At 37.5% G+C, this 14,936-nt stretch overlaps 1 protein-coding gene across 1 annotated transcript; it reads left to right on the plus strand.

Annotated features, from left to right (window-relative positions):
• The first annotated feature begins 1,105 nt into the window (after positions 1–1,105).
• Positions 1,106–14,448, plus strand: LOC120625196. Its single transcript, XM_039892181.1, has 2 exons — positions 1,106–2,591; positions 13,407–14,448. Exons 1-2 carry the CDS (start codon positions 1,157–1,159, stop codon positions 14,225–14,227), a joined length of 2,256 nt encoding a protein of 751 aa, XP_039748115.1. The 5' UTR covers positions 1,106–1,156; the 3' UTR covers positions 14,228–14,448.
• Positions 14,449–14,936: the final 488 nt, after the last annotated feature.

A 14,936-nucleotide genomic window follows, 5' to 3' on the forward strand; every position in this document is an offset into this window, starting at 1 on the left:
ACGATCCGCTGAATCGGTGTCGTAACTTTAGACGCCGCCTAAGGTTGATAGACATCACATAAGAGTTCGTGAAACCTTTTTTTTCTCTCTAAGAATCACCATCATACATCAGTACTTATATATATTATGTATAATATGTGTGTAGTATTAGAATTTATGTGTAAGTAGTTTATTATAATTATTTTTTTGGTCCTCCCAAAAAGGAGCTCGAAGCCACTTAGCTTTCACCGTTAAAAATACTAAGTACCTACCCCGAAGTATGGAAATCGGCTATATCCACCCTCCTGCTTGAAGAGAAAGAAGCCGTCGGTGCCGGTTACTGTAACAAATGTGTGATAATAATCGATAAAGTCCACTAACCCGCTTTTAGGCAGCATGGGTCGATGCTCCAAAACGATATCTTCTATGAGAGAGGAAGTATCTGAAACATAGGCTTCTATGACCTCCCTGGCGCGGTGGTGAGCTTTGGGACATGTAAGTGGGAGGTTCTTCTTTCGGTCCCCAGTGGGTGGAAATTTATAATTTCCAAATTTTTCTTTGCTCTGGTCTGGTGGGAGGGTTTGAAAGTTGCTAATTTCCACCCTACCGACAAAGACGTTAGTGATTTAGCGTTCCGGTACGATGCCGCGAAACAGTTTAGTGGTATAGGCTTAATATAACTGCCATATCCCAAACATTTAATCCGCTAGGTGAAATGCGGTCTAGATCTTACTTGTAGGAGGCTAGCAAGAATAAAAAAAATCGCAAGAATATTATTGCATAACATATACTATATGTAAGGTTGGTATGTACTTTATCTTTAGGTTTCCTTCTATTGGTACTTTTCTTAAAGAAGAATCCTAATATCATATTGTATTTATGATGTATACACCTTTGAGTAAACCATATGCTTACGGCTTCACAGATAAACCGATCTGCGTGATATTTTGAATAGAAATAGCTTGTACTCTGGAAAAAGACTAGATACTTAGTTCAGGGAAAACAAAAGATCCTGCGACATTTAAAAAAAATAAAATAAACAAAGATAAATGAATACAAACTCGATAGCAATCAATTTAACATCTTTTTTCTGATTGTTTCAGAACCCTTATGCGTCCACTGAAGATCACCAGTCAGGAATGCAACAAGACGAAGAAATGACCAACACCATAGCAAAATGGCTCACAAATGTTGGCAGACATGGCTGAATATCGCGCTCGTATTCCTCACCACAACTGCAGCTGACTTCACGACGGAATGCCAAAGGCCTTGCGACTGCAGGTGGCAGTCCGGCAACAAGGCTGCAATCTGTGCCAATTCAAGTCTGAGAGTCATACCAGTTAATCTCAGCAGTGACATCCAAATACTCGATTTGTCGAACAATAACCTCCTGCAGTTACATCAAGAAGCATTCAAAAGAGTAGGCCTAAGTAACCTCAAAAAACTCTTCTTAAAAGATTGTAATATAGAAGTTGTACATAAAGCAGCATTTGTTAGTCTAGCAATTATGATAGAATTGGATTTATCTAAAAATAGAATAAGGCACCTCCATCCAGACACATTTAAAGGAACAGAGAAACTGAGGTTGATTAATTTAAGTAACAATTTAGTCGATAAGCTAGAAGACGGTCTATTCCGCAACTTGAAGTACCTCCAGAAAGTGGAATTGAGTAATAACAGAATCGTGAGAATAGCAACGAAGGCGTTCGTAAACTTACCCCAGTTAAAGATATTGAGAATCGATGGAAACAATTTGAGCCACATGAAGCCGGAAACTTTGATGGCGCTCAGAAACTTGTCTGGATTGGATCTACACAATAACCCGTGGAGATGCGATTGCAACTTACAGACGTTCAGAGATTGGGTGATCAGCCATAACTTGTACACTCCACCTACCTCGTGCGCGGAGCCGGCATCGATACGTTCTAAACTTTGGAACGAATTAGACTCTTCAAACTTCGCATGTCGGCCTACTATATTAGAGCCCCTACCTGACTCAACTATCAAAAGTTATGAGGAAAACGTGACACTAATTTGTAAAGTAGTCGGAAACCCAACACCAGAAGTTTTTTGGAGGTTTAATGGTAAAACAATTGAGTTGAGGTCGTTCGGTGAAATTAGGTATACTGTTTCTGAGAACACTATGGATTTGATAAGATTCGTGAATTTGACGGTACTCCACACGAGATACAGTGATAGAGGGAATTACACATGTGTCGCTGAGAATCCTGGAGGTAGAGATGAGAAGACGTTGACACTTGTTTTATCGAAATATAGCGGATCTGGCACAATAGCTGGTATGCACGAAGATACCTTTGCAGTTTTAATAGGGAGTTTGATATCAATTTTATTTTTTATTGGATTTCTATACGCCGTTTGCTACTCTGTGAAACAGAGCATGGAATTAAGAAGACTGATCAAGACGGATACCAGTTCCTCTAATGGGGAAACGTTATTAGAAGGCTCCGTTGCGTCTGAAGCTGAAAAAGGCTCCAAGACGGATGTTAATCCCTTTACTAAGCCTCCCAGGAAGTACGAGGCGTCGGCCCTCTCTATCGGTATCGAAATGTCGGAGCTCAATAAGACATTACTGGATAATGACTGCGTTTCAGGTGAGCTGTTTAACATTAAAGATTATACTACTAAGTACCAACGAAAATTAAATTAACAGAATAAAATAATATGTATTTTTACCATTTGTTTTATTAGGCTAGGTATTTCACCCCTGTTGCATTGGATAATATCGTTAAACTCGATATAGTCCGCAAAATCACGTTTGACTAGCTAGAAAGATTTGAACTCTAATCTCTATCAGAATTAGGCAAGCTTTTTTATTTTTTTAATAATAATATATCTTAATATAAAAAAAGCTAATGTAAACATTATAGAAGTTTGAACTTTGTGCCCTGTAGGTCCCCCGATTATATCCCCTGTCAAGGAATATAAGTAACGTGTCCACCTGCTAAAGCACGGGAAAATGGAATAGGAGAAGTTTATCCCCGTTTAATATTACACATATATTATTTTGATATTATTTCCACTTTTACGCCAGCGCTTTGCGAGTTAATTGTCTCCGGCCCATGCTAGCCGTTCTGAGATAGTTCATAGGAACTATCTTACTTATCTTACAGGAAACAGTGTTTTCCAACATTTCTGGTAAAAATAATTAAAGTTCATTCGTTAGAGTTAGGTGTGTTTATGTTAGCGTGCTAGTGTGTGCATCTTTGTGTGTGTATGTAAGGAAAATTTGAATTCATCATTTTGTCTGTGTAAAAACCATTCGGTATGCATTTGAGCAACGTAGAACTCTTCATATCTATAGTTATGAGAGAGGAAACCTTTTTATAGTAGTAAGATATTAATAGACTGAGGATGAATAATTGAATGAATGAATGAACGAATGATCATGAAAAATGATGAAAAATACAAATTGCCGGACTCATCATAGCAGTTTATTCCCGATAAGCGATGGTGTTTTTTTTTTATTCTACTACAGGTTAGCCCTTGACTGCAATCCCACATGGTGATAAGTGGTGATGCAGTCTAAGATGGTAGCTGGCTAACCTGTTAGGTAGTATGGTAGTCATACCCCCTTATCTTTTTCTACACGACATCGCACCGGAACACTAAATCGCTTAGCGGCTCGTCTTTGTCGGTAGAGTGGTAACTTGCCACGGCCAAAGCCCCAGACCAGAACATCCCAGAGGAAATTCCTAAATAATGAATTCCCAAATTGCCCCTTCCGGGAATCGAACCTGGGACCTCCCACTTAAATTTGTAGCGCTCACCGTTGCGCCAGGGAGGTCGTCAATTTTCTGAGTCCAAGGTTTCGATTCCCACAACTGGAAAATGTTTGTGTGATGAATGTGTTTTAACCTTTAAGAACATTATATAAAACTCTCAGGCATGCATGTTTCCTTACGATTTTTTCCCTCGCCGTTGAAGCAATTGATATTTTAATTACTTAAAACGCACATAGCTCAGAAAAATTAGAGGAGCTGGGACCACTGAGCTATCACCGCTTATTTATTATTGCTCGGTAAAAATTATAAATCTCTTGCAAGCCGCGAGCTAAAGATTTCTTTTAGCAATAAATCTTAATATTTTTCGCCGCTGAAAACGAGTAATAGAATATCAAACGGTCTCTGAAACGGAATCTTTCCTCGGTTATTTGGGAACATAATTCGCTGAAACTTCTGAATTTATTTATTAGGCAAAATATTATTAAAGTGAAGATCATATTATATTTTTACGCTTCATTATTTCGTTGATTCTTAATATATTATATACAAAAAAAAAGAAACGTGTGTGTACTTATGTAAACGCGTTAGAAGTTATACTTTTTTGGCGTAACATGATAAAAATCTTTAAAAAAAATATATTTTTCGCCTTATTCTACGTTTGCGGAAAAAACGACACTAACTAATGTATTTAATATATTTAAAGTTTTATTATTGTTATAATAAAACGCATTATCTCGTTAAATTAAATATAACAAAAAAAAAACTACATAATTAAAGAAATGGACATAATAAACATAATTAAATTTGGAATACTCATAGACTCATTATCGGACCACCAATTTTCAACAAGAATATCGAAGAAGGAAAAGCTTTTTACAATGAAGCTCATAAATGAAAATGGTGGAACATTCACGAGTGCCTTTCAGAGCGCGGTCACAGATATCGTCGTGCTAACGAAGAACCCAATCATCATAAACGCACTACCGGCCCACTACAGGGCTCGGGTCATCTCTCAGTATGAAAAGGGTGTAGGCCGTAGTCCACCACACTGGCCAAATGCGGATCGGTGGACTTCACACGCCGTTGAAAACATTAGTGTCAGGCATACAGGTTTCCTCACGATGTTTTCCTTCACCAATTGAAGAAAGTGTTATACCGTTGTATATCACTTTGTAACGGAATTACGAAATAATGTTGAAGGTTGCATAAGTTTATTTAAATACAACAAGAAAAAAAACCTATGAATTAAAGAAATGAACATAATAAACATTAAATTGTGAATACTCATAGAATCATTATCGGACAATCAAGTTTCACTACAGTGCAATTGAATACATTAAATCACCGGAATGAGCCCACAGACTTTGACTATTGAAAGTGTACACTGCCAAACCTTATGGCTAACTTCAGGGTGTCGGTTTTTTGTGACGGTGTGCGTGCGCATCGTAAAAATTTACTCTCATCACTTTGCCCTAACGCGCCAAAAGAAGTATAACTTCAAAAATTTTACTGAAGTGTCTGTCTTTATGATTGATATGGAATGGTAATCGTTCAAGCTACCTTACTGTGAAATGCAGTCCCAATTAGCATACGACCGTCAAGGTCACTGACATATCAAACAACTGTTAAAGCCCTAAACTATTAAGCAATAAAGACGACTTTAGTTTATTTATTCTGACTTATTCATTTAAGTATGTATAGTAGGTTATGGTACATGATGTCGCGTAGAAGCCGTTTAGAGGTTAGCCCGCTACCATCTTCTTCTCGTTGTTGAAATAACATCAACACTTACGAAGCTTTTTGCTACTTCCTTTCTGATCCGCATCGCAAAGGCTTGGAATGCCCTCCCATCTTCCGTCTTCCCCAATACCTATAATCTGGGTAACTTCAAACCAAGAGTGAATAGGCATCTTCTTTGCCAACGCGCCCCACCTTAGACTGCATCATCACTTGTGATCGGAGCAGTAGAAGTAGCATAGAAGATGCTGCCCGCTCTAGGTTATATTCCCTTGGAGGCTTCGTACGACAGCCGCGAAAAAGGAAGAGGAAGGGTAGTGAGAACTATATTTTTATTTATTTATTAAAAGCACTAAAAACATGCATATAACACGTCTTAAAATATAGCCCACGCGCAAAAACATGAATGGATGTACGTCAATTACAAGTGCACATAGCATTGACAAAGCGTCACGTAAACTTAATGTGACGCAAAATTTAACACACGTTACAATTTCGTATCACGAGTTTGTTCCTAAAAGCTGTATGTACATAGTATTGGTTAATAATACGAAGGGGCGTCCATAAATTACGTGAAGTGTTTTTGACCCCCTCCTCGGTTGACTAAAATCTGAAATCTAAAGTTAGATTTTAGTCAGAAGATTGGGGGATGGGGAAGGGCCCCTCCCCCAATCTCACTTGAGAATTTTTTTTAAATGTGGGTTTCTTACGTAAACGCGTTAGATTTTTATTGTAAAAAGAAAAAAAGAATTTGTGTCGTGCTTTTATCTACTACTAATTAAGAATCAATATAGCTGTATATGATTGGACCAAAATAGATTTTTTTTTTATTTTTCAATCAGAAAAAAAATTGCGTGAAATTTGCCGAGACCCCCTCTTTCCAACGTAAGATTAGATAAATTTGACTCGACCCCCTCCCCCCCTTAAACATCTCACGTATTTTATGAACGCCCTCTTTGATACTCGGAAACTTACTTAACTAATAATATAGCTATTATTATTATTGCCTTTCTTTATTATTACCCCACATTAAGAAAATGAAACATGAAAATAGAAGTAGAGTACAAAGGCGGCTTTATCGCTTCGTAGCGATCTCTGCAAGGCAACCTTAGAATTAGAGAAAAAAGTTGATGAAAAAACTGCAGGTGGTAAACAAATTTAAAACGTAATAAACGAATGCATGAATGAATTAATATACTTTTATTGTTCACCACCAAAGTACATAAAACAAAAAAGCAAAAACAAAACAACGTATACAATCTGGAGATCGTATTACTACATATCGATATGATATAATAAATACGAATAACAACATTACCCCTTCTCATTGTGGGAGGAGACCCGTGCCCGTGAGTAGTGGGCCAGTAATTGGTTGATATAATGAACATACGTTGATACGTTGATATATATTAACAGATAAACTTATTCACAAGAATATATACGAGTATATGCTTGGATTTAATAAATAAACAAGCTTGTGTAAAAGTCATACTAAGGGTTACTAAGTTACTCCGCTACTCAGAAGAAAAAGTAAGCCGGCGAATAGTTTTTAAAAGGCATTTTCTGCATAAAACATAAAGCAAAAGGAATCGACAGCCATTAAAGCTAACTAGTTCCGACGAGAGGCAAAACTAACAGAAGTTATTGCCTTACTTAGATTACATTGCTACAAGGAACTTTCAGCGTTTTGTTTACGCTTTATTCGCAAGGGCACGTCTACGCTGTAGGCTGTTTTTATTAAAATTTTAATCATAAAATCGAGATCAGAGGTATTGTAGAAGCCAATGAGTAGTAGTAGAAGAAAAAGAGTAAATTGCACGCAAAAAATAAGAAATAAAAACAAAAAGAAGTTTAAAGTAAAGAGAATTTAAGCCATGCGAAGGCTGCCTTATCGATGTAAGTAATCTCTTACACCATATGTGGAACTTAATATTGAAATTTGCTATATTATACTATACTTTTGTCTAATTAGTCTAACGGAAGTCGATTGAAAGTTGATAATAAGAAGATTAAGAAAAAGGAAAATAATCTGTGATTACCTAATTCAAACAGTGTGTATAAACAATGAAGCACAAGTTACCTTAAACTCAATGTAAAACTGGTTATAACTGCCCCAAACAGGGCAACTCGCTGCCATCTCAGACTGCATCATCAGGTATAAGTGAGATTTCTCTACATCTTAACTTATCTAACTTAAAACTAGTGACATAAAGAAAGCTTTAGGAGTCTAACCTCATGATTCTTTCATATTTGAGAGGAGGCCCATACCCAGTAAGACTTAAATAAGCTGATGATGTTTTTACTTTTTAATAATCCTCAAAACCAGCTACTTTATCTGTACTGTATAGACAGCAATCGATATTTGAATTTGCCGACTAACAATTGCTGGGCTTTGAGTGAGAAAAAGGTATTGGTGCCAGTTTGTTTGCAGATAGTAAACCCGGCAGAACGTTTTCAAGTGACGCATTTATTGGTGCTCCAACAATGTGCGCGTGGCTTTATGTTTTATATTTTCAACTTTATTCGAAGAGAATTCCCGGTTAACTCCACGTAAATAACTTTTCTGGTCGTGACTATTCTAAACTAGTGGAATTCAGTGGAGTGTCACTGTCAATCGTTGTTGTCACATACAAGACAAATTTAATAAAATTTCCTTAAAATGTATCCTTTTATAAATCAGAATGTAATAGCATTTGAACTCGCAAATACCTACTGGTAAATTAGTTTCCGAAAGCATTGGCAAATAGCGAACACGGCAGAACGTGTTCGAGTGACCCATTTATTGGTGCTCCGAGAATACGCTCATTGCTTTATAATGTAGTGTTTTTATTTTCAACCTTATTCCTAGATAAGGAAAATTCCTTTTTTCATAGTAACCTTTGTTTTAGTTTCCATATCTCCGTCAAATTTGAAAGGATTTTGATGTTAATTGTTTTAGTTAAAAACCTTTGACCAACCAACCATTAACCAGAAACCGAACCTTACTGTATAGATTATTATCCTATTTTATAATATGTACTTGACCAAACTTATATTATCTGCTACCAATAATACTTCTCTTAATGGCGTCGTATCAGTATGACTCTAGCATTAAAGAAAACATAAAATGTGTCTTTTTAAAACTATAATTAAACTAGCTGTTGCCCGCGGCTTTGTACGCGGTTTTATTCGGTTTTTATGAATCCTTCGGGAACCGTACATTTTTCCGGGATAAAAAGCAGCCTATGTCCAGGGTATAATCTATCTCCATTCCAAAATTCGGTCAAATTGGTTTTGTAGTTTTTGCGGGAAAGAGTAACAAACATCTATCCATCCTTACAAACTTGCGCATTTATAATATTAGCAGGAAAATCACAATTAGAATTTCATAAGGCTCCGCTAGGGGAAATTTCATTTTTAAAGTTAGTATGTATTTGATAGAAGCAGGCGTTCCTTGCAGAATTCCATGATATATTATGAAAATTAAGCTTTTTTGCTATACTCCGCGAAAAGCAGGAGAATCTGTATGGTGTAATTTATAATTTCTTTAATCCTTTTACTCTACACCAAACGGATCTTCGGCAATGTACCCTCTACGCACGTTTCGCTGCGAAACCGGAGCATCCTCAGGAGATGTTGACTTTATAATAAACTAGCGTACCCAGCCCGCTTCGCTGGGCTAAATTTTGCTTTATTATCTTTAAACTATAAAATTACATCATTAAATTTTTAATTTAAGTATCATAATATATTAAATCATTTATTTCTCTCCGTATTTATTCTCTTCTATTCTCTTCTCGAGCGGCTGAAGATCATTATCTACACCCATGTACACCCAACAATAGAATATCATCATAGTAAATAAAAGCTGTATTTGACAGTTTAATAGTTTAAAAATAGGAGTACTCCGATCGTCACCAAACTTTACAGGATTACTCGTTCGGTCAATCCGGAGATTCCCTGAAAGTTTCATTGAAATCGGTCCAGGCGTTTCGGAGCCTATACGGAACATACCAACACACTTTCTCTTTTATATATATACATAGAAGATAATTATGAAGTCAATTAACAATCATTCATTGTAAAGTCAACATCTCCTGAAAGTTAGTATTCTTTCTTGCGATTTCATATTACCAACATGATCGGATGAAGTAAAGTAGAACTCAGCAGAGTAGAGTAAAGTGTAATGAAGTGGTTTCGAGAGCAGTGCCATAGTCAAGTGACAATTTGTCATCATCAATAGTCTATAACGCTCCACTTCTAGACTAAAGGCCTCTCGCAACGGGAGGGTTTGCCTTTAAACCAGTCAGAAGATTGTAGTAGTAGCAAAGGATTTTGCTGCCCACTCTCCCTTAATCGCCTTGTACGACACCTACTGGCAGTGGCGTGCATAGAGGGTATGCACAGGGTATGCAGATGATATAAAATGAAGAATATCTCCAGTACGAGTTTTACAAAACATAAGGATAGGCATTGTAAGAGTCCTTAAGTATTTATAACTAATTTTGGAGATTTTCTTAATTTTATATCATCTGCATACCCTGTGCATACCCTCTATGCACGCCACTGTCTACCGGATTAGGAAGGGGCGGTGACAATATGTCACATTGTTGTCATAACAAACATATGACAATTTGAATTTTTATAACCCTTCCTCCGTCTTGAAATCAGAATTAAATAACATTGGAACTTACTTATACTTGTAATAGTCTTTGAAAGTAAATTGGATTAGATTACAAAGTTCCTCGGAGGGTCGTATTGTGCGAATAATTGCCTGGCGCGGAGTTCCAAGACAACCTGTAAATAAGTTTAATAACTTATGATATCTAATTTGACGTCGTCGCTGACGGCTTTTTATCTCACTACGCAATAAGAGAGGTTATGTCTGTAAACATTTTGGTTTTTTTCTCCGAATTGTCAACGAAGCAAGCAAAACCATCGGCACTACGCAGGACATGTAACGAACACATCCGGCAACGCCATCCTCAGTCCCTAAACATGAGACGTAGCCTCATGTGCCAGTTATTACACCGGCAACCACGCCCTTGAAACCAAAATATGCAATGCTAAGTCCCGAAACTAAGCAAACACTTGCTTGCCTTTTGGCGGCAATATTCATGCTGGTAGCACTTCCCCGGACGAGCTCTGCCACGAAAAGCGTCTGCCATCGTAACGCCTCAATAGCCACTTTTAACGTGATGATTTTCTTAAGGACATATTGGCCGATGTTATGCTTTCCCATTCGCACAATGTTTAATATTCCATTATGGGAATGAGATAGCACGACGTTGACCGCTATTTAAAATTTTTTACTAATACAATTTTCAATCTTACATCCACCGGGGCATATCGCTAGCCCGTTGCTCCAATCTTATGGACCGTAACGTAATGTTAGAACACCTATAACCTTCTTCAAAACTTGGCTATAAAAATATATAAGGAGTTTTTTTCCTGCCCAGGAGTCGGAGGTAGCAATAAAGCTTTTCCGAACGCCAAAAAAAAAAAGAAAGGGGGAAGCCAGTTTCGCATACCTTCCGAGGCTAGTGGGAGTCGATGGGAGAGTAGTTTTGTTTTAAGTGAATACCTTAGTGCTAGTGGAATACACCTTGTTGTTCACAGTTGAGAGTGAGTAGGTGACTGGGGGTTGAGTGAATGGATGGGAAAATATAAAGGGTTAGCTTGCGTCTTGTAGACAGGCATTGGAAGTTAAAAAAAACACAGGCACCCTGGCAAATAGTAGTACCTGTACCACTAGTTTAGATGCAGCTGAAATCGCAGGTGTGGTTTAGCGCCGTTAAAGTAACCTTAGCCGTATTCACTGCACGACATCTCTCTTCATAAATTACAGCGGCCGACAGCCGACTATTTTCATGAAAACATTCCTTTGTCGCTGTCGTGCCTTGGACCATAAAAAATTAACGAGGTTACGCTCCTTTGTGCCAAGGCCCGATTGAGGTTACAGCGAGACCTGTGCCAAATTTTACAAAATATCAAAGAGTTGGAAATTAGTTTTGTCTGCGACAAAAGGGATCGCGGCGTCTCCCCTCGAGATCCCTCTCGCTACGCTCAGCGTTCTGTTTTCAAAAAGTACTTGACCACTGGGTCTAAATATTTAGGGCCTTCTTCGCACTCTACGCCTTGTCTAGTAACTGTACATTCCCCAAAAATATATAGTGACGTAGAGGAATAAAATCTGGCTTCAAATACTTAAAAATGAATTACTAACATAATAACTACATAAATGTCAAAATCACGGCAAGAGATTAAAAACGGCAAAGTAATTGAAATTTAACTTAATTGCTGCAGATTTTTTATGTTAAGGAGGTAACTTGATGATTAAAAGTGACCTCCCCATGTTCGCATACTGAAAGAGCATATTATTGTGAACAATAGTCCTCTACTACATTTTGCTGACTGTTTTGGTATTTTCTTTCGCTCTTTTATTTTCTGCCTCTTTCTTATTGCTGCTTTTACCCTGTCATTTATTTTCTTCATTATGTAATCTAACTATCCGGGCGTTATGTTGCTAATCGTCTTAAAGAGAAAATTCTTTCAATATCCCAAAAATTATATTTCTATCAAACCAACTCTTTTTATTTCCCCTTGCCTGATACCCTAGCTAGAACTAGATGGTTATTCCAAGTAACCCATATCCTTTTTAAAGAGTGTAGCTTATTGGTCTGCAGAGAATTTTTGTTCAATCCACGGTTGAAGAATTTAGGTCTCTGCAATTGTTTTTGGTTACTTTGTTTGAATGTAATTTGTTACTTCTGCGCCTTGTTTTGTAGACTACTTCGGGGAGTTCATTTATAAAGACAAACTTTAATTTACCCAAAGATGGATTTGAAGGAAGTCGTGATGAGCCCAAACGTCTTTTGTTACATCTAGTTTAAATGTATTTTCTAAACATTAAGATAGTTAAATGTTTACTACTGTAATGTTAATACATAATATCTAGTGGTAATGCGTATAACAAGAGTCTTATGCTCTACCGACTGAGCTAGCCGAGCAAGAGAAGCGGTGATATCGCATTAGGTAGCAGCTCGACTTTACTTTCGGGGGGCCCAGTTCGAACCCCAGCACGCACTTGCGTTTTAAGCAATTAAAATATCACTTGCTTGAACGGTGAAGGAAAACATCGTGAGGAAACCTGCATGCCTGAGAGTTCTTCATAATGTTCTCAAAGCTGTGTGGAGTCCACCAATCTGCACAGGGCCAGCGTGGTGGACTACGGCCTTGGCGCGGTGCATTTTGAGTCAAGGCTGTCGGTTCAACTGCCACAGCTGGAAAATGTTTGTGTGATGTACATGAATGTTTTTCAGTGCTGGGTATTTATTTGTATATTATAAATATTTATGAAATTATATTATTCATAAGATAAAAATTCAACACTCTTCTTAGTACCCATAACACAAGCTACGCTTTCTTTGGGGCTAGATGGCGATGTGTGTATTGTCGTCGTATATATTTATAATGAGCTCTCCAAAATTACGAATCTCCGAATTCGATCACATAGTTTTTGTCAACTTTGGTGCACCAGCGTAATTAAAATATTTGCTAAATGTCACACCACTTAAAGATATCTGAATCGAAGAGAAAATAGGTGAAAAAGTTATAACAAATAAGCCAGGCAATTTTGAAAACTGGTGATGCTCGGCTATCAGCCCAAGATATAAATTCCACAAACAGTATGCGTTAACAAAAGATGTTTAACGGCCAACTAGCGCAGGGAGGAGCGACCTTGCTTTCTGAGTCGAATTCCCACAACTAGTAAATGTTTGCGTGATGAATATGAAAGTTTTTCAGTGGCTGAGTGTTCGTGTATATTACGAGTATTTATGTATTTTATTCAAATAAAAAAATATTCATGAGTCATCTTAGTACCTAAAACACAAGCAAAGATTACATTGGAGCTAGATGGAGATGTGTGTATTGTCGTAATATTTATTTATTTATTATTTGTTACAGCATCAACTGACGATCGCAACCGTCCAGAGAAACAACAAGCGACGATGTCTAAGGAGACCATTCTAGATCGACTGTCGCAAGATTCTCAAGCGTACCCACCAGATCTTTTGTCATTCCCACTCAGAGCAACGACCCAGGTATCACCAGCCGGGGGAGTAGACATTCCCCAAGCATCCCATAAATTAGACAGTCAAAAATCGCCTACATACGATGTTGAGTCTATAAATGCAGCTCTATACAATAGACTACAGAATTATCAAGAAATCCCACCCAATACGAAAGGATACGTAACTTTACCAAGAAGGCCCAGGCTGAGTTATACAGAAAATAGTTTAAAACCACAGGTATTTTCAACTCTAAATAATGCGATACCGCACTATGATAACTTTAATATGAAGCTATTTGGTCAAAACAATTATAATAGTCTAAATAAAAGTGAAATGGACCTGGGTCCTATCAATAAGTTAGGGTATCTCGATGCCTCTGATGATATAGAGCCAGCTCCGTCTCCAGCACCAGGTACACCTCACGCCACTATACCAAGGAACAGCCTTAGCTCCCCAAATATACATAACCAATTGCTGATGCTACAAGCTATGTCCAATGGTCAGAGGAAATCTTCAGAACACAGGCCTTTGAAAGTTACTCTGACGGAGAACGAAAGTCTTTTGAAGCATTCGCCTAGGGATTTAAAAGTAGGATACGGTGTTGCGAAGTCTCGAATATCAAATCCGATCCCGAAACCGAGGAAGCGGAATTCTGGGGATATACCCATAAAGGAACCGTTCCTGAATACGGCCGAGAGCGCAACTCAGGTGTAAAAATTCTGTTATAAGCATAAATTTAATAATATTTTAGGAATACTTTGGCGACTGTCGCGTGGGCGATATTTGTATAGTAATGCTGATCGTACATAACGCGACAACAGCACGTGGTGAAAACTCTAAATAAAAGAAACTAAAATTAAACCAAAATTATTGTGTATACTGCAAATAGTATAGAGAATACTGTTTATTCATGGATCTTCATCATTATCATATCAACCTATTATCGGCCCACTATAGAGCACGGGTTTCCTCCCACAATGAGAAGAGGTAAAGGCCGTAGTCCACCACGCTGGCCCAGTGCAGATTGGTGGATCAATTTTTATTTTAGTCTATTTGTGAGTCCCGTCCTATATTCGAGTAGACCTTCGTCAGATCTTTTTCACATTTTAACTGCTACTTACTATACTGGTTTCAGTATAATATATTCTCTGAGTGCTCAGTTATAGAGAAATCCTTGCACATCAAGTGTATTACTCCACTTGCGAGTCTAATGAGACATGGCATAAGAAGCTTATATAAAATAATTAGTTGGCTTACCCATTTTCCGCCATTTTAATTTCTCCAAGATCACGTAAAACTTGTATCGACGTAAATATTAAGGAGACGAAATTTTCTGTAGTCTAAGGTTTCCGATATATATATGTTAGATAACTTTTACTGGTGGTCAATAACCTAAAATAAAACTTAAGAATTGACTCTAAAA

This window comes from Pararge aegeria, chromosome 7, assembly GCF_905163445.1.
Source record: "Pararge aegeria chromosome 7, ilParAegt1.1, whole genome shotgun sequence".
In the NCBI taxonomy this organism is placed as follows: Eukaryota; Metazoa; Arthropoda; class Insecta; order Lepidoptera; family Nymphalidae; genus Pararge; species Pararge aegeria.